Source organism: Pseudopodoces humilis, chromosome 24, assembly GCF_049639895.1.
Source record: "Pseudopodoces humilis isolate 2021_Gansu_Grassland_sample_001 chromosome 24, ASM4963989v1, whole genome shotgun sequence".
In the NCBI taxonomy this organism is placed as follows: domain Eukaryota; kingdom Metazoa; phylum Chordata; class Aves; order Passeriformes; family Paridae; genus Pseudopodoces; species Pseudopodoces humilis.
The window spans coordinates 1,169,432-1,186,841 of record NC_142223.1 but is presented as its reverse complement, the minus strand read 5'-3'; the positions used below and the strand labels follow the sequence as shown (position 1 = coordinate 1,186,841).

At 49.1% G+C, this 17,410-nt stretch overlaps 1 protein-coding gene across 6 annotated transcripts in view; it reads left to right on the top strand.

Moving 5' to 3' along the window:
• The window catches only part of UBR4 (ubiquitin protein ligase E3 component n-recognin 4), an 88,706-nt gene that overhangs the window by 15,677 nt on the left and 55,619 nt on the right, over window positions 1–17,410 (top strand). For 4 of the 6 annotated variants that reach the window (XM_088066478.1, XM_088066477.1, XM_088066481.1 and 1 more), the window contains exons 26-50: window positions 588–712; window positions 1,129–1,226; window positions 1,375–1,532; window positions 2,471–2,680; window positions 3,187–3,288; window positions 4,142–4,242; window positions 4,412–4,610; window positions 4,696–4,884; window positions 5,334–5,397; window positions 5,550–5,741; window positions 6,252–6,322; window positions 6,448–6,595; window positions 7,016–7,243; window positions 7,387–7,557; window positions 7,650–7,832; window positions 9,097–9,255; window positions 9,803–9,955; window positions 10,243–10,470; window positions 11,272–11,429; window positions 12,393–12,564; window positions 12,705–12,906; window positions 13,730–13,893; window positions 14,544–14,760; window positions 15,101–15,317; window positions 16,628–16,660. In XM_088066478.1, the coding sequence (XP_087922604.1) occupies window positions 588–712; window positions 1,129–1,226; window positions 1,375–1,532; window positions 2,471–2,680; window positions 3,187–3,288; window positions 4,142–4,242; window positions 4,412–4,610; window positions 4,696–4,884; window positions 5,334–5,397; window positions 5,550–5,741; window positions 6,252–6,322; window positions 6,448–6,595; window positions 7,016–7,243; window positions 7,387–7,557; window positions 7,650–7,832; window positions 9,097–9,255; window positions 9,803–9,955; window positions 10,243–10,470; window positions 11,272–11,429; window positions 12,393–12,564; window positions 12,705–12,906; window positions 13,730–13,893; window positions 14,544–14,760; window positions 15,101–15,317; window positions 16,628–16,660 (3,942 nt within the window). The remainder of the gene's footprint in view (window positions 1–587; window positions 713–1,128; window positions 1,227–1,374; window positions 1,533–2,470; window positions 2,681–3,186; window positions 3,289–4,141; window positions 4,243–4,411; window positions 4,611–4,695; window positions 4,885–5,333; window positions 5,398–5,549; window positions 5,742–6,251; window positions 6,323–6,447; window positions 6,596–7,015; window positions 7,244–7,386; window positions 7,558–7,649; window positions 7,833–9,096; window positions 9,256–9,802; window positions 9,956–10,242; window positions 10,471–11,271; window positions 11,430–12,392; window positions 12,565–12,704; window positions 12,907–13,729; window positions 13,894–14,543; window positions 14,761–15,100; window positions 15,318–16,627; window positions 16,661–17,410) is intronic. The other 2 variants (XM_088066480.1, XM_088066479.1) reach the window with 1 other exon arrangement.

Here is a 17,410-nt window from a genome sequence, read left to right as displayed (position 1 = left end):
GGAACACAAATTCTTGCTGTGCTTTGGGCTTTCTCTGCGTTTTGTGTGTTGTTTTCTCAGAAGTGCCTGGGAGTTTTATAGTCCAGAGGAATTACTTTATGTCTTCTAGAGGGTCCTGTGCTTTAAAAGAAAATAACAAGTAGCTTGTCAAGCCATGCATTGGAATTTGTTGTTTCTGAGTAGCCTCCTTGTCTGATCTTCCAAGGCTTCCTTGCAAAACCAGCTTTTCCTCCAAAGATAAAACCACCCTCTAGGATAGTGTTACTTAAGGTTATTTCTCTGGGATGATACTGAGGCTGTCAGACCATCAGGAAAAGAGAGGGGGGGGTTAATTCTTACATTAAAAAATCTAAATTCTTCTAAACTCTCGTTAGAACCTGTGTAGAAGAAAGCAAAAATAAATCAGCTTTTTCTTTTTGGGCACTTCTCCTGGTAAGTAGCTTAGAGAGGATGAAAGCCCAGAACTCCCTTAGTGGTGTGGGGCAGAACTTGAGAAGTTTGTGTTTTATCTGTCACTGCATTGACACACTTTAGTTCTGAGCTGCAGAGCTGATTGCTGAGGTAAATCCCCTCCATCCTGCCTGCAGATCCTACTTGCTGCGGAGCCTCTCGGAGGAGGGTTCCTCGGACACCAAACCCTCCGAGGAGAAGCTGCGGGGCTACGCCGCCGTCCTGGCCATCGGCTCCAGCCGCTGCAAGTCCAACACTCTGGGTGAGGGGCAGGGCAGTGCTGGGCTCCAGGGTGCCTCCCCTCCTGGGTGAATCCACCATCGGTTTCAAAGCGATCTCCACTCCTGTTCAAACAGTGAGGTGTGCTGCCGGCAGCACACTGCAGAGTGTCTTCAGTATTCCACCAGCTGAAACAGCTGGGCAAACCCTGAAGGGATGTCCTGTGTGCCCCCCTGGGTTACTGAAATGTTTTTGTGACCATGCTGGAGCTTGTGGCACGGAATAACAAGGGGAACTATGAAATGTTGGTATGCTGAAGACTTAGATTAGTATTTGTGGATTAGTATTCGTGCCGTGTTTTCTGCAGTTGTAATGAAGTGAAGGAAGCTGGGATGCTCTTAAAATCTTAGGGATGATTTATGAATTTATTTAGTTCCTGATTGTTCTGTGTAACTGCAGGTCCAGCCCTTGTCCAGAACTTGCCATCAGCTGTGCAGACCCTGTGTGAATCCTGGAACAACATCCACACCAACGAGTTCCCCAACATCGGCTCATGGGTGAGTCCAGCCTCAGGGGCTGGTCTGCTGTGGGTGCAGGAGTTCTGGGAAGGGGGGCAGTGTGTGGCTGTGTCCAGATCCAGGGCTCTGATGTGTGTTTGTGTGTGTGTTTGTGTGTGTGTTTGTGTGTGTTTGTGTTCCTCCCCAGCGCAACGCCTTTGCCAACGACACCATCCCTGCAGAGAGCTACATCAGCGCCGTGCAGGCCGCTCACCTGGGCACCCTCTGCAGCCAGAGCCTGCCCCTGGCAGCCTCCCTCAAGCACACCCTGCTGTCCCTGGTCAGGCTCACCGGGGATCTCATCGTGTAAGTCACTCCTTGTGTGACAAAACAGCTCCACACGCTGCTTTGTGTCCTCCAGGGCTGTGTCTGTGCAGCACTTCTGCTTCTCACCTAAACCTTCCAGCTCACAGCTCCAAACACCAAACTAATGACACACGGTCTTCCTCTTTTCCTGGGGTATCAAGCTCCCTGAGGGAATCCTTTTTGTCAAATCTGGACTTGGAGAAACCGGGATATAAAGTGACACAATAATATGGAGCTAACGAATTAATTTGTGTTTTGTTATCATTCACTTGTGTGAAGTTTTTAATGTGTAAGGAAAAGTGAAATGCCATCTTTTTTCCCAGGGACTTAGTCTGAAATGCTCTGAAAGCAAAAAGTAGTTGTTAACACTGCAGGCAAGCCCCAAAGCCACCATGTGTGACAGTTGGACCAAACTAATGACACACAGTCTTTCTCTTTCCCTGGGGTATCAAGCTCCCTGAGGGAATCCTTTTTGTCAAATCTGGACTTGGAGAAACCGGGATATAAAGTGACACAATAATATGGACCTAACAAATTGTGTTTTGTTATCATTCACTTGTGTGAAGTTTTTAATGTGTAAGGAAAAGTGAAATGCCATTTTTTTTTCCATGGATTTAGTCAAAAAAGCTCTGAAAGTAAAAAGTAGCTGTTAACACTGCAGACAAGCCCCAAAGCCACCATGTGTGGCAGTTGGACTGTCTAGGGAGATATTGTAACTGTATATATGCAAAAATAACTTGTAGAATTTTCCAAAGGTTAACTGTTTTTCTGAGGGGGAAAATGGCTGGTCCAGTGTTTTTATCCCACCTTTCCAAAAAGGGTTTCATCACTGACTTCCATGCAGAGTTGTGCCTCACGTAATGGGAATTCTGGTTTCCAGTAGGGACGATCTGTGATGTGTCATGCGGAGAATTAAGTGGTGTCCTTTTCTTTTCAAGCTGGTCAGATGATCTGAACCCACCCCAGGTGATCCATTCCCTGCTGCCCCTCCTTCTGGAGACCAGCACAGAGAGCGTGGCAGAAATCAGCAGCAATTCCCTGGAGAGGATCTTGGGCCCGGCGGAGTCTGACGAGTTCCTGGCTCGTGTTTATGAGAAGTTGATCACGGGCTGCTATAACATACTGGCCCATCACTCTGACCCAAACAGGTAACAAAGCTGTGTGCAGAGATTGGCTACTTGGTTCTGGAACAGAAAAAATCAGCTTATTTTGGTCTGTTGGAAGCTTCTGTGCTTGTGTACTATAAATGTGAAGTATTTTATTCACATTACCAGAGCTGCAGAGTGGGGGTGAGAGCAAGAGAAAATGGGGAGGAGTAACAGTAGAAGAGACTTAAAGTGTAAGAAGAGCAGCTCTTTATAGGAATTTGTGTGTGAGGTGTCTGAATTATTTTGGGTTTCTGACTGGGATTTGCCTTAGAGCATCATGTGTCCCTTTGCTCTAACTTGGTGGATTTGTTGGTGTTTATGTAAAGTTGTTCCTCAATTGTTTTTCTTCTGTCTCTTGGAAGAAGAGCTGCTTTCAATTGGTGCAAAATTGACTGGAATTGTAATGGCAAATAGATCACTTCTGGCCTCTCAGAGCTGTTGTGATTGTTGAAATTGTTTCTAGATGTTCTTATTTGATCCTTTCCTATTCCTCTTTTAATCCTCAGTGGCCTGGATGAGTCCATCTTGGAGGAATGCTTGCAGCATCTGGAGAAACAGCTGGAGAGCAGCCAGGCCAGAAAAGCCATGGAGGAATTCTTTTCAGAAAGGTGAAGTCACCATTTGTAGCCCAAGGACTTCGTTTCCCATCCTTTTTCTGTTATTTTGTCACTGTAGACACCAAGGTGATGTTAATGCCTTTGTGCAGGAAAGTTCAGACTCTGTAAAGCCAAGATATCCTTCAGGCAGTGCAGGAGAGAGGGAAGAGACTCTGAGGGGAGAGAGGACCTGAATCTTTATCCAAATAAAATACTCAGCAAGGCCTCACAGTGGTGATGAGTGGGGAATCTTGCAGGATGATTGTGCTGCTCCACGAGGCACTTACAGACCTAGCTGCAAAATCCCAAATTCTCTCAATCTGGCCGTGGGTTGATAATTTTAAGGGGAGGGGGGTTGGCCTGTCTTAGATCATAAAGACAAACTGTGCTGGCAGCAGCCTGGAACAGCTGTGGAGGAAACAGCCCAGCACAAGCACAGTGTTCTGAGTATGGGGTGAACAGGAGGAAAGGCTTTCTCCAGCAGAAACTGACCATTGCCTGGCTTTTATCTCTGCCTGTTGAACAGCTCAGAGTGAAAGCAGTTCACTCTGGTGGCTGGACACTGTTGGTATGGAAAGGAAAGGTAGCCAGGAAAACCTTGACTTCTGTTTTGGAGCCAGTTCAGGCCCTTTTGTGACTGGATATATGGAGAACACTGAAATGCCACTGAGGAGCCCATTTATGAGTTTGGGTCTGAACTGGGTTTGCTGTTTGGCTGAAAGCAGTTTCTGTGGTTTGGCTGCTCAACAGTGTTAACACCAACTCCTGCCAGTCTGAAACGTGAGGGCACAGAGAAGTGGAGCCAGTGGAAAAGGGGGATGGGCTGCCTTTTAACAAAGCTGATTTGATTCTCCCCTCTGTACAGTGGAGAGCTGGTGCAGATCATGATGGCAACAGCCAACGAGAACCTCTCAGCCAAGTTCTGTAACAGGGTGCTGAAATTCTTCACCAAGCTCTTCCAGCTGAGTGAGTGCCAGCGGGATCTCCTCCATCCTGCCTTTTCCACTTGTGTTATCTGAGGTTGGAAGAGAAGCTGTGGGAGGGAGAGGGGTCACAGCTTCACCTTTTCCAGAAAAGCCATTTCCCCGCGTGTTCCTTGGGGCATCTGTCACTGACAGATTTTCTTTCCCCCCAGCTGAGAAGAGCCCCAACCCCAGCCTGCTGCGGCTCTGCGGCTCCCTGGCCCAGCTGGCCTGCGTGGAGCCCGTGAGGCTGCAGGCCTGGCTCACCAGGATGACCATGTCCCCACCCAAGGACTCTGACCAGCTGGACGTGGTGCAGGAGAACAGGCAGCTGCTGCAGCTGCTGACCACTTACATCGTCCGGGAGAACAGGTGAAGCACGGCCGCGGTCCCGTCTCGTGGGAGCTGCTGCTGGTTCTTTGTGGCAGCTGTGTGAAACTCTCCTCTTTCTGCTCAGCCAAGTGGGGGAAGGCGTGTGCACCGTTCTGCTCAGCACTCTGATACCAATGGCAACGGAGATGTTGGCCAATGGCGATGGCACGGGCTTTCCTGAGCTGATGGTCGTCATGGCAACTTTGGCCAGTGCAGGACAAGGGGCAGGACACCTCCAGCTTCATGGTGCTGCTGTGGACTGGCTGGGCAGATGGTGAGAGTGAAATCTGTACTGCTGATGCTTCATTTGTGTTTTTTTTTAATTTATTTTGGGGACAGAAATTTGTGTTTACAGATACTCCCTTCTCTCTTAGTTAATTGTTTGTTGTTTGTGATAAGAAGTGTCTGAGGGAGGCTGCTCTGTGTCCATCTCTTCCAAACAATCATGTTTCTTTTTGTCCTTTACTCTGGATGGTTTAATTACTGCAATTATATATTCCCTGTTGTTAATCTAAAGCAAACTGAATGCTTGAAGCTGTTGGTCAGGATTGAGTTTATACTCCCCACCCCTAGAAGTGTTCCAGGCCAGGTTGGACGGGGCTTGGTCCAACCTGGGACAGTGCCAGGTGTCCCTGCCCACTGCAGGGGGTGGGATGAGATGGGCTTCACGATCCCTCCCATCCTCAACCATTCTGTAGTAATTCCCAGTGTTGTGTGTTGCAGCAAGAAATACCTGTCTCAAAAGAACGTGGTAGAAAAAATGAATGCCAACGTCATGCAAGGGAAGGTAAGACCGGTGCGGGCGCTGCGCTCGCAGCAGTGACTCCCAGGCACGAGTTCACCCGTCCTGCTGAAAACCAATTTGTCCAGGGCTCAGCTGTGGGTGTGTTTGTGTGCTGTGAGCGTTGCCTCTGATTGCCCTTCCCTTCTGCTGGCCAGCACGTGACAATCCTGGAGTGCACGTGCCACATCGTGTCCTACCTGGCCGATGTCACCAACGCCCTGAGCCAGGGCAGCGGGCAGGGCCCCAGCCACCTGTCTGTGGACGGCGAGGAGCGCGCCATCGAGGTGGACTCGGACTGGGTGGAGGAGCTGGCCGTGGAGGAGGAGGACTCTCAGGCTGAGGACTCGGTAGGCAACGGGCACAGCGTGTGCTGCAAAGGACAGGAGGGTTTACCTGGAGTAGAAATCGAGGTTTTGTGTTTATTCCTGAGTGAAGGACACCCTGCGTGGCAGGTCTGAAGGAGAGGATCTGTCATTCCTGCCTAGATGTGTTTGTGATGTCAACAAAAGTTAAATGTTTATTTTTTTAATTCAAAAAATGGAATAAAATGGGTTTGTTCCTACTGGTTTTGTATCAGCAAGCAACATAGATTAATGCTTTAAGTGCCATTGTGATGGTGAAAAACTGTTAGAATGCATTCTTTATATTTTTGTATCAATATTTTTGTTACTGTTTCTTGTTAATCATTTCATGTTACTCCAATGTCTCACCATCTCCGTGTGGTTTGACACCAGCTGCTTTCTAGCTCCCTGTTGCTAAAATTTGTTCTTAAAATGTACTTTTGGTGTCTGGGGAATTTATTCTGTGCATGCAGTTCACTGTAGCTGCAGTTTCTAATACAGTTTTCTTCTGGATAGGATGAAGATTCTCTCTGCAATAAACTCTGTACCTTCACCATCACACAGAAAGAATTCATGAACCAACACTGGTAAGAATCTCAAGCTTGTGTTCCGAGTTTCAGCCCGGTGTTTCTGGCTGTTGGGAAGGAAACCAGCGTAGTTTGTGAGCCTCAGGACACTGCCTTTCAAAACTCACCTGCATTGTTTTGGGCAGGTACCACTGTCACACTTGCAAGATGGTTGATGGTGTTGGTGTTTGCACAGTTTGTGCTAAAGTTTGTCACAAGGATCACGAGATTTCTTACGCCAAGTACGGATCCTTCTTCTGCGACTGTGGAGCCAAGGAGGATGGCAGCTGCCTGGTAAGTTCTTTATGTCTTCAGATTTTCAAGTCCTTTGCAGTTTTCTGTTCTGCAGTAATGTTATGTCAGGATTTGAGTATGCAGGAGTGCTAAGGCTTGAAGGCTTTGACTTTATAATGAACCCTTGGAATTTACAGCTTGCCTGGAAATCAATTTTGCTCCAAATAAGAGCATCAGTAAATCTGTGTCCTAGTGACTCTTGGGATTCCATCTACAGAATTTGCTGCACAGCAAAGAACACCTTTTCCCACGTTTTCCGCTAGCAGCAAATGAAATAATTATGTCTCAAAAAGTTTTTAATCCTTGGATATTATTTCTTTAGAACCGTGCCCTGACTGCTGCTCTTACAGTCTGTGTTCACTTCATCAGTAGCCAGGTTGAGCCTGGTTTGGGATTTTAGCGTTCCTCTGTCGTTCCCAGGCGTTGGTGAAGAGAACTCCCAGCAGTGGGATGAGCTCTACCATGAAGGAATCGGCCTTCCAGAGCGAGCCCCGCGTGCCCGAGAGCGTCATCCGCCACGCCAGCACGTCCCCGGCTGAGAAAGCCAAGGTCACCATCAGCGAGGGCAAGGGTCCTGACGAGGAGAAACCCAAAAAGAGCAGCCTGTGCAGGAATGTGGAGGGCTGTCGAGAGGAGCTGCAGTCCCAGGTAGAACTGGATTATCATAATCTTGGGCAGGCTGGGTTGGTTATAAGCTGAGATGAGAGGGTTGTAAAGGGGTGTCAGGCTTGAAGAAGCAGCTCCCATCCAGGAGCATCTTGTTCCTCATTTGCCTGATCTGTTCCTTGTAGGCCAACTTCTCCTTTGCACCTTTGGTGCTGGAGATGCTGAATTTCCTGATGGATGCAATCCAGGTCAACTTCCAGCAAGCTTCAGCCATGGGGAGCAGCAGCCGTGCCCAGCAGGCTCTCAACGAGCTCCACACGTTGGACAAATCGGTGGAAATGACGGATCAGTTGATGGTACGGAGCAAAATTAACAGAGTGTGGATGAGGGGAGGGCTTTTAAACAGAGACATTCCAGTGACACCCTTTGGATGCTTTCCCTGGCTCAGGTCCCGACCCTCGGCTCTCAGGAAGGCGCCTTTGAGAACGTGCGGATGAACTACAGCGGGGACCAGGGCCAGACCATCCGGCAGCTGATCAGCGCGCACGTGCTGCGCCGCGTGGCCATGTGCGTGCTGTCCTCGCCACACGGCCGCCGCCAGCACCTGGCTGTCAGCCACGAGAAGGGCAAGGTGGGGCTCCTGGGGAAGGGGGAGCGGTGCTGGGGCTGCTGGGCTCCCAGGGGAGATGGAGCAGTGCTGGGCTCCCAGGGGAGATGGAGCAGTGCTGGGCTCCCAGGGGAGATGGAGCAGTGCTGGGTTCCCAGGGGAGATGGAGCAGTGCTGGGTTCCCAGGGGAGATGGAGCAGTGCTGGGTTCCCAGGGGAGATGGAGCAGTGCTGGGTTCCCAGGGGAGATGGAGCAGTGCTGGGTTCCCAGGGGAGATGGAGCAGTGCTGGGTTCCCAGGGGAGATGGAGCAGTGCTGGGCTCCCAGGGGAGATGGAGCAGTGCTGGGTTCTCGAGGGAGATGGAAGTGTTGGGTTCCCAGGGGAGATGGAGCAGTGCTGGGCTCCCAGGGGAGATGGAGCAGTGATGGGCTCCCAGGGGAGATGGAGCAGTGCTGGGTTCCCAGGGGAGATGGAGCAGTGCTGGGTTCTCGAGGGAGATGGAAGTGTTGGGTTCCCAGGGGAGATGGAGCAGTGCTGGGTTCCCAGGGGAGATGGAGCAGTGCTGGGTTCCCAGGGGAGATGGAGCAGTGCTGGGTTCTCGAGGGAGATGGAGCAGTGCTGGGTTCCCAGGGGAGATGGAAGTGCTGGGTTCTCGAGGGAGATGGAAGTGTTGGGTTCCCAGGGGAGATGGAGCAGTGCTGGGCTCCCAGGGGAGATGGAGCAGTGCTGGGCTCCCAGCGCTGAGGAACAGACAGGACTGTGGTTTGTTCTGCGTGTCTTGAGATCTGGTGTGAAGTTCTGCGTAGCTTAGGGAACCTCTTGTAGGAAAAACTCTTCAGGGAAAAGGGTTCCTGCAGCAGGCACAGTGAGAAAACTCCCTGCCCTCACCCACCTCACTGCAGCCACCTGAGAGGAGGCTGGAGTCAGGTGGGGATCCTTGACTCAGTGAAAGGACAGGAGGAAATGGCCTTAAGGTGCAGCAAGGGAGCTTCAAATTAGTTCCTGTGAACAAGAACTTGTCTGCAGGAGTGGTCAGACGTTGGGATATGTTGCCCAGAGTGGAATCACCAGCTCTGGAGGTGTTCAGGAAGTGTCTGGACCTGGCACCTGGGGATGTGGTTTAGGGGTGATCATGGTGGTGCTGGGGTGATAGCTGGGCTCAGTGATCTCGTGGGTCTCTTCCAGCCTGGATGATTCTGTGGTTCTGATTCTGTAAGTGGGATTTGGAGCTGAAATGCCTGACTCCCCTGAGTTACAGCCAGATGACTGAGTTCATTCTGTGGTGCAGATCACAGTGCTGCAGCTCTCAGCCCTGCTCAAACAAGCCGACTCCAGCAAGAGGAAGCTGACCCTGACCCGCCTGGCGTCCGCGCCCGTGCCGTTCACGGTGCTGAGCCTGACTGGGAACCCCTGCAAGGAGGATTACCTGGCTGTGTGTGGGCTGAAGGTAAAGCAAACCCTTTTCCAGGGAGCTGCAGGCATCAGCTCCAAGCCAGCTGTGTTTGTTTCCTCCCAGGAGTTAGCACGGAGCTGCCTCCAAAGTTGTGTCACTAATTCAGCTCCTCATTCGCTTTCCTACCAGATAGTAGATGAGGTGAAAGAAGCAGGACTTGTATGAACAATATAATTAATGAGGCAGTGCCTCAAAATAGTATTTCTTAGTGTGTTTAGGCTGATTTTGTTTTAAGACAAGAGCCAAGGTTTAGTCATTTTCTGTAACAATTAGTGTTCTTTGGCAAGGACTCCTCTTTTTGGTATTCTCTCAAATTTAGATTCAGCTTTCTCAGTGCAGAATCTACAGAAAATGCTGCACTCTCTAGTTTTTATTTTCTTTTCAAACCTTCATATCATTTCTCTTCAATGCAGGAAATGGAGATGTAGATTCTCTTGATCATTATTTGCCATAAGAGAAATGCTGACTTCTAACTCCATTCTTGGCTTCAAATATTTATAAACACTTTGTTTTAATATTTAACCAATTTCCATTACTCCAGGATTGCCATGTGCTGACGTTCAGCAGCTCTGGATCAGTCTCTGATCATTTGGTGCTTCATCCCCAACTGGCCACTGGGAATTTCATCATCAAAGCTGTGTGGCTGCCAGGATCTCAGACAGAGCTGGCCATTGTCACTGCAGACTTTGTCAAGGTACGTCTGGCCACCAGCTGTTGGTGGCCATCAGAGTCTGGATCCTTGGGGAGTTGCATGTGGAAGAATGTGATAATGTTCTCAGAAATAAATTGGAAATATAAATCTGGGATGTTTGGGCTGTTCTTGCAAGGAAAAGCAAACCCAATCAACTCAAAGAGAAAAAAAGCCCCAAACATCTCATAGGGATTCCCTCAGCTCTTGTTCATTTGCAGTTTTGTATCACAGCAGTTAATTACTGCCTTGATAATCATTGTAGTTAATTATTTCCTTGGTTCTTCCCACAGATTTATGACCTCTCAGTAGATGCCTTGAGTCCAACTTTCTACTTCCTCCTCCCAAGTTCCAAAATCAGGGATGTCACTTTCCTGTTCAACGAGGAGGGGAAGAACATCATCGTGATCATGTCCTCCGCTGGCTACATCTACACCCAGCTCATGGAGGAGGCCAGCAGTGCCCAGCACGGGCCCTTTTATGTCACCAACGTGCTTGAAGTCAACCACGAGGACCTGAAGGTGCTGGTGACTTCCCTTTCTCTCTTTTTTTGCACCTTCTTTTGAAGGCAGAACTTCCCTTCTGGTTTGGTGTTTTTTTTTTTTTTTTTCCTTCTCCTTTTAAGCCCCCCGATCTAGATCAAGGAGCTTTCTTTATTCCTCTAAAGAGAGAAATATCCTTATAGTAAAAGGAGGTGGGGGTGAAAATTAAACCCCTTGATCCTTTCATCTAGAAAATGGAGCATGTTTTCCATGGCTGGCTCTGAAGTCATGCCCAGCAGGATTTCTCAGCAGGGAGATGGCTTCAGAGCAGTGTTGTTCTCAGAGGGAGGCACTCCAAAGGTGCAGGAGCAGAAGGGATAAATCACCGTGGCTGGGGCTGGAGAGCTGCAGTCAGCCTTTTGTTTCTAGTCTGGAGGGTGACCTTTCAAATCTCTCTGCTGTTTTTGCCCCAGCCTGCTTCAGAACAGGTGTAGATGGGGAGGAGGCCCTCAGGAAGGTGTTTTGTGAGCTGGGCTGACAGGGAATGCTCGGTGTGACACTGTCACACAGCGCTGAGGCTCACAGCCGCGGGAGCTCAGGGTGTTACCTACAGCCTGCGGGTGTGCAGGCTCAGCATCCCCTCCCAGAGCCTTTGAAGTGTCTGATGGATGAGTTCACCCAGGAGTTCAGCTTAGGAAATTGTCATGTAGGGCTCTGCTCTCTCACTCTCTGCTGGGGAGGAGGGGCGGCTTTGGGAGTAATTCCACGGTGAATGTAAAAGCCTGGCAGAGCGTTTGGAGATGTTTGTGTTAAATGTTGGCATTTCTCTGCGTCCCCCAGGACAGCAATGGCCAGGTGGCAGGAGGGGGGGTGTCAGTCTATTACTCCCACGTGCTGCAGATGTTGTTCTTCAGCTACTGCCAAGGCAAATCCTTTGCAGCCACCATCAGCCGGGCCAGCCTGGAAGTGCAGCGGCTCTTCCCAATCAACATCAAGAGGTGAGGATCCTGAGGGACCACTCCCTGCAGTTCTATTTATTTATTCTTTTAAAAATAAACATCCCAGCTCTGAATGGCCAAACCTTGTGGTGAAAATCCCCTGCTGGCCGATGATTTCTTGCCACTTTTCATGCCCCTTTTGTCCTGGATGGTCCTCGTGGGTCCCTTCCAGCTGAGGAATTCCACGACATCCCAGTTGCAGGATGATTAGAAACCAAAGCTGGCTGTTTGAGGATGCATTTTGTCCTCCCAGCAGGATCTGAGAGCAGAAGGTGTGTGCAGAGCAGTGGGAGCTGCACAGGGTGGGCTGCTCGAGGTGCAGCCGCTGGAACCGATGGGATTATCCACCCTCACCGAGCAGGAAGCCTTTGTTTCCTTTCAGCACCACTGCTGCAGTGGACCTTGTGCATGGCTGATTTTCAGCCTCCTTTGGGGGAAACCAGTGAAACTCTGTGAATGTGGCAGGAAAAAGAGAGTTCTGTTGTGTTTGCTGACACGCAGTGCTGCACACTCAGGTCACAGACTCTTCACTGGCCTGACACAAAGCCATGTCACGAGTGGGCTCTGAAGGAGGGTCAGGTTCCAAGAGCTCCTGAACTCCAGTCAAGTTTGGCTTAGTCTTTTTGCAGCTCTGTTTCCACTTTTTCCAGTGAGCAGACACCGATTCTCCTGCCTTGGCCTTTGCTTATTGCTGTTAGGTGTGTTGAAACGTGGAACTGCTCAGATAAAAACATTGCTGAAAGCCATTTATAAATTACATCCTTGATTTGGGGCATAAAATGCAACACTAAGCCACTTTTTTCCTCGAGTTTGCAGGGTAGGGATCAGGGCTGAGGACTGGGATGCAGCACTTGCATCCCTGCTCAGGACAAAGCTTTAACTGATTCGAACACAATGAAATTTGTGTGCTTTTGCTTGTGCTGCTCCTTACATGAATGTCATTGTGCCCTTTGTCTCTTGCAGTTCCAATGGTGGCAGTAAGACTTCTCCAGCCCTGTGTCAGTGGTCTGAGGTGATGAACCACCCTGGCCTGGTGTGCTGTGTCCAGCAGACCACGGGTGTCCCGCTGGTGGTGATGGTGAAACCGGACACCTTCCTCATCCAGGAGATCAAGACCTTGCCAGCCAAAGCCAAGGTTAGTCAGAGTTCCCTGTAATTTTTGACTCTTAAAATTTGCTTTCTTCTTGTTCTGTCAACCAGTCTTGGCAGCTTTTCTAACGCAAAAGAGTTTGTTCCTCCAAGCAAGAGTTGCCAAGCCCTCTCCTTGCCTTGCAGATCCAGGACATGGTGGCCATCCGCCACACGGCCTGCAACGAGCAGCAGAGGACCACCATGATCCTGCTGTGTGAGGATGGCAGCCTGAGGATCTACATGGCCAACGTGGAGAACACATCCTACTGGCTGCAGCCCTCTCTGCAGCCCAGCAGCGTCATCAGCATCATGAAACCCGTGCGCAAGCGCAAGGCAGCCGCCATCAGTAAGGGCTCCTCACTTGGCCTTTGTCACTAATGCAGGTGTAAAGGTTGATCAGCATCATCTAAATACTTAAAACACTCGTTCAGTTGCTGGCTTGTCTCGTTAAGGACTTTTGGATTTGGGTTCTTTTTCCCTTTGAACTGAAGACTGACCAGAGGGAGGCAGTTTTCTCTCGTTCGGTCTCAGTTGTTTATTTTTTCTTATCAGCATCACAAGGTACAAGGAGCTGTGTGCACTCTGATAGAAAAAGGGTAAAATGGCCAACAAAGATCCTCTCCAAGGTCTTTTATCTGTCCATTTACCCAATTAACAGATGCCAACTCAATTATTTTCCTTAGTGACCCAATGACCCAACACCTGTGCGCTGCCCTGCGGCATTTTTTACCCAATCACTCATTACCACCCAAAAACCTCCAGGAGAAGAACGTGAAGAAGAAAGAGGAAGGACAAGAGACAACACCCTAAATCCTCCATCTTGTCTCCTGTTCTCTAAACTGCTTTTTCACCCAGTGATTTAAGAAACTTTCTAATCTACACATTTACACTTTTCCTATCTAACTTTAACATTTGTTCTCATGTATCACCGTGAAAACATTCTCGTGAATTTCATATTCTATGAAATTCAGTGTTTTTCTGGATCCTAGAACTAAGTATTAGAAACAAGGGCACACACTCTGTATCCCAGACTCCAACACTGGCTAAGTGGGTAAAATGTTTCCATAGATGTGTATAAAAATAATTCCCAAAGGAGGCAAGTTGTTTCTGCGGGTTTTTTTACCACAGCTTTGCCTGGCTTTGTCATAAAGATCTCTTTCCCTTTTCAGCAACTCGCACATCCAGCCAGGTGAATTTCCCCATCGACTTCTTTGAGCACAACCAGCAGCTGACAGACGTGGAGTTTGGAGGCAATGACCTGCTGCAGGTGTACAATGCCCAGCAGATAAAGCACAGGCTCAATTCCACAGGCATGTACGTGGCCAACACAAAGGTGAGTGGGGCAATCTGGGTGGCATCATTATTGTTCAGGAGTCTGCTTTGTTCTAATGACCCCACACAAATACCATAATTCACCTCTGTGCAGAGCCCTTGGCTTCAGAGGGGATTTTTGAGCTGTGGTTTGTTGTGGGAAGTGATAAAAATGGAAAATTCCACCGAAGGTTTCAATCTGCAGCCTTGGAAAGAGCTTGGGTTAATGTAATGATAAAGGTACACAAACATCAGGTAGAAAAATTACAAACTTAGATTTCTCTAGTTGTAAGAATATGTCTTGAGTAAGTAAGAAATGATATTGGGTAAAATAATGTGAGGTTTGAGCTGTAATAATGTGAATTATAGAGTAGGCTGGGGATCTAGAAGCTATAATAGAGGTGTGTGTATGAGTACACACTCTCTGTGGCTAAGAGAGAGATGCAGTGTGGCAAAATTCAGCAAAGGTGATAGGTTATTAAGTAGAATCAAGTTTTTTGTTAACTGTCTATCAGACCAAAATGTTATTTATTGCTGTGTGAAGAAGAAACCCGTGACTACCTCGAGCTCCTCTCTGAATCTCACACCTTTGAGCCTGGTTTAGTTAATCAATAAACCTTAATAAATCTTAACTAGCACGCTGGTCCCATCCCTCATTTTTCACCCTGCCAGCCTGGGGGTTTCACCATCGAGGTGACCAACAACAACAGCACCATGGTGATGACGGGCATGCGGATCCAGATCGGCACGCAGGCCATCGAGAGAGCTCCCTCCTACCTGGAGATCTTCGGCCGCACCATGCAGCTCAACATGACCCGCGCGCGCTGGTTCGACTTCCCCTTCACCCGGGAGGAGGCTCTGCAGGCCGACAAGAAACTCACCATCTTCAGTAAGGCTCCTGCAGCCTCTGAGCTGCTGCTGGCTCGGTTTGGGGTGGGGTGGAGCTGTTTTCATCTCACAGCAGGGAGTTTTCACCATCCCTTCGCTGCTGAAACAGTCTCGAGGAGGGGTTTTGGTGGCTTTGTTTATGGCCCGGTTTCTCGGTGCTGTGAGTTCAGCTCAGTGATTTTGTGCTGAGGAAAGAGGAGGAAAAAGGCCCTGCAAAGGAGAGATGGCACTGTCGGTGTTTGTACAGTGTAATTGCTGTCCTGGCCCTGTGAAACGAGGCCGGTTTGGATCCAAAAGCAGCAGTTTCCTCAGTTTCTAAGAAATTTCTCTCACCGCTACAGTTGGAGCCTCCGTGGATCCTGCTGGAGTCACCATGATGGATTCCATAAAAATTTATGGCAAAACCAAGGAGCAGTTTGGGTGGCCTGACGAGCCCCCCGAGGATTTCCCATCTGCTTCCGTGAGCAACGTGTGTCCCCCGAACCTCAACCAAGGGAACGGCACTGGGGACACCGAGTCAGCCGCCCCTGCTGCTGCCAGTGGCACTGTCCTGGAGAGGTATTTCCACAGTCTTCCCTTTCTTTATCCTTGGAAATGGGTTCTCGTCGTGCTGGGCACTTGGGTGCTTTTCCTGACTCGGAGAACTGGAGGGAATTTGAGTTGTTCTCACTGCCTTCCACAGCAGCGATTAAAAACAGTGATTATTATCTCATCAGGAGGGTTTCTGGTGGCTCTTGCTAGATCTGTGTGCTTGCTTGTGCTGCCTAGTTCATGTTTCAGCAGTCTCGAGGAGCTCAAAGCAATTTCTGCTGCCTTGGTGCATTCCCTGGTTTCAAGCTGGCCCTTTTTGGTCTCTGAGGCTCACAAAGGTCGGGTCTCTCTGAAGTTAAGCTCAGTTTTGAGGAGGGCTTTGTGTGTGACTCTGCTTTAGGCTCATGGCTCCCACCAGCCTGCCTTGTAGCCCCCATGGGCTCAGCTCTGCTGGGGAAGGTGTTGGCTTTTCCCCCATATCCCTGCTGAGAGCCAAACCCCAGGGGTCACCTGGACATAAATCCAGTGAATAAACTCGTGTTCTCTCTTGCATCCACGCTGTGTTTTCCTTTGAGCTCACAGTTTGTATCGTAAGGGCTGTAAAAGCAGCAAGGGCAGGAGGGAAGCAGCTGCAGGAGGAGCTGGTACTGCTGAAAGATGAGCATTTCAGAGGATCCATACACTGCTCAGCTGGGAGGAAGGTGGTGTTCAAGTTTGTCAGACTGAAATCCTCAGGGCTTGAAGTGCCAGTTAGGCCCAGCTGAAGGACCTGTTCAGCCATGCTTTAATACTTTGTCTAATAATTGATGGGATTTTTTCCTGTGTTTATTTTCCCTTCCCTCCTCTGCTGTGACATCCCCACAAGATGTCCCTCTCGCCACAGACACGCTCTCTGGTTTTCCAGAGCACTGGGATTATATTCTAAAAATTCAGATATAAAAAAAAAAAACATTCTTCCTATTTGTTGTTACCTCCTGAAGAGCCTCTGGAGTAGGAACAGTCAATGGCAGGCAGGAGGCAGCTTTTCTATCCAAGTGTGGTGTCTGCACTGGAATTTAAGCCTGGGTGGTGCTTTCAGTGGTGCTTTAGGTGGTGCTTGGCTTCTCTGTGTGAGGTGACCTGGCTCATCTCTGTCTTTGTTCTGCTCCAGCCCAGTGTGTGCTGCCCAGGTAGAAAGACCCTGCTTAGACTGACGCTCCCCTGGCTTCCTGATTTCCCCATTTAATTTGCCTTTTGCTTAGAATGTGTTCTAGGGAGTTTTTCTGTGAGCTTTACACATTATTTTATTTTTATTTTTATTTTTTTTTTTTTTTTCCTTTTTCTTTGCTCCCCCAAAGTTCTGACACTGAGTCCCTAACCACCCTGGACCGGTTAGTATGGCATCCTTTTCTCTGCACGAATGAGTGTGTGTCAGAGAGACAGAACACATGGTGTGGCTTTTGGTGACTGGGGCTTTTTATTTTGTTTTCCGAGTCACATTTGCTTCTTTACATTCTGGTCATTGCATGGCACATGGTTTAGCAAATGTAAAGATGAGGCGGTTTGCAGATTTTTGCTGTACACAGCGTTAACTGTTGCTTATTTGACAGACTCCTCTCTGCTTTGTTCCTTCCTTGTGCCTTCTTATCCCACTTGTGTTCCCTCCAAGCTTTATGAGGGTGGCTGTGGGGAGGGAGGGAGATGTTATTTACCACCACCAGACCAGACAATTGTTCCTCCTACTTCCCAATCAGTGTTATTTTTCCCCTCAACGCTCTCTCTTCCCTGCCTTTTCCTGTATTTTCCTGCTCCTTCTGGCGTGTCAGATGGCATTTCAGGTGGTTCTACCTGGGGGCACGGAGTGCTGCTCCAGGGACTTTGCTGCCACTTGTAAATCAGGTTTTCCCTTGGAAAAAGTATTTTCCCAGCCTGCTTGAACCTCAGCATCCCTTGCTTGGGGGTGGGGTGGGGGGGTCACACCCGGTGCTCCGAGCGAATTTCCCTCCGGAATATTTTGTGCTGAAAAACTCCAAGCTGGGAAGAGCAACCTGTGTGAGAACAGCCAGCCAGGAGAACGTTTGCTCCCTGAGCAAAGTCGGTTCCGCTTTTTCCCATGTGTCATAGCCAGCCTTGATCTGCAG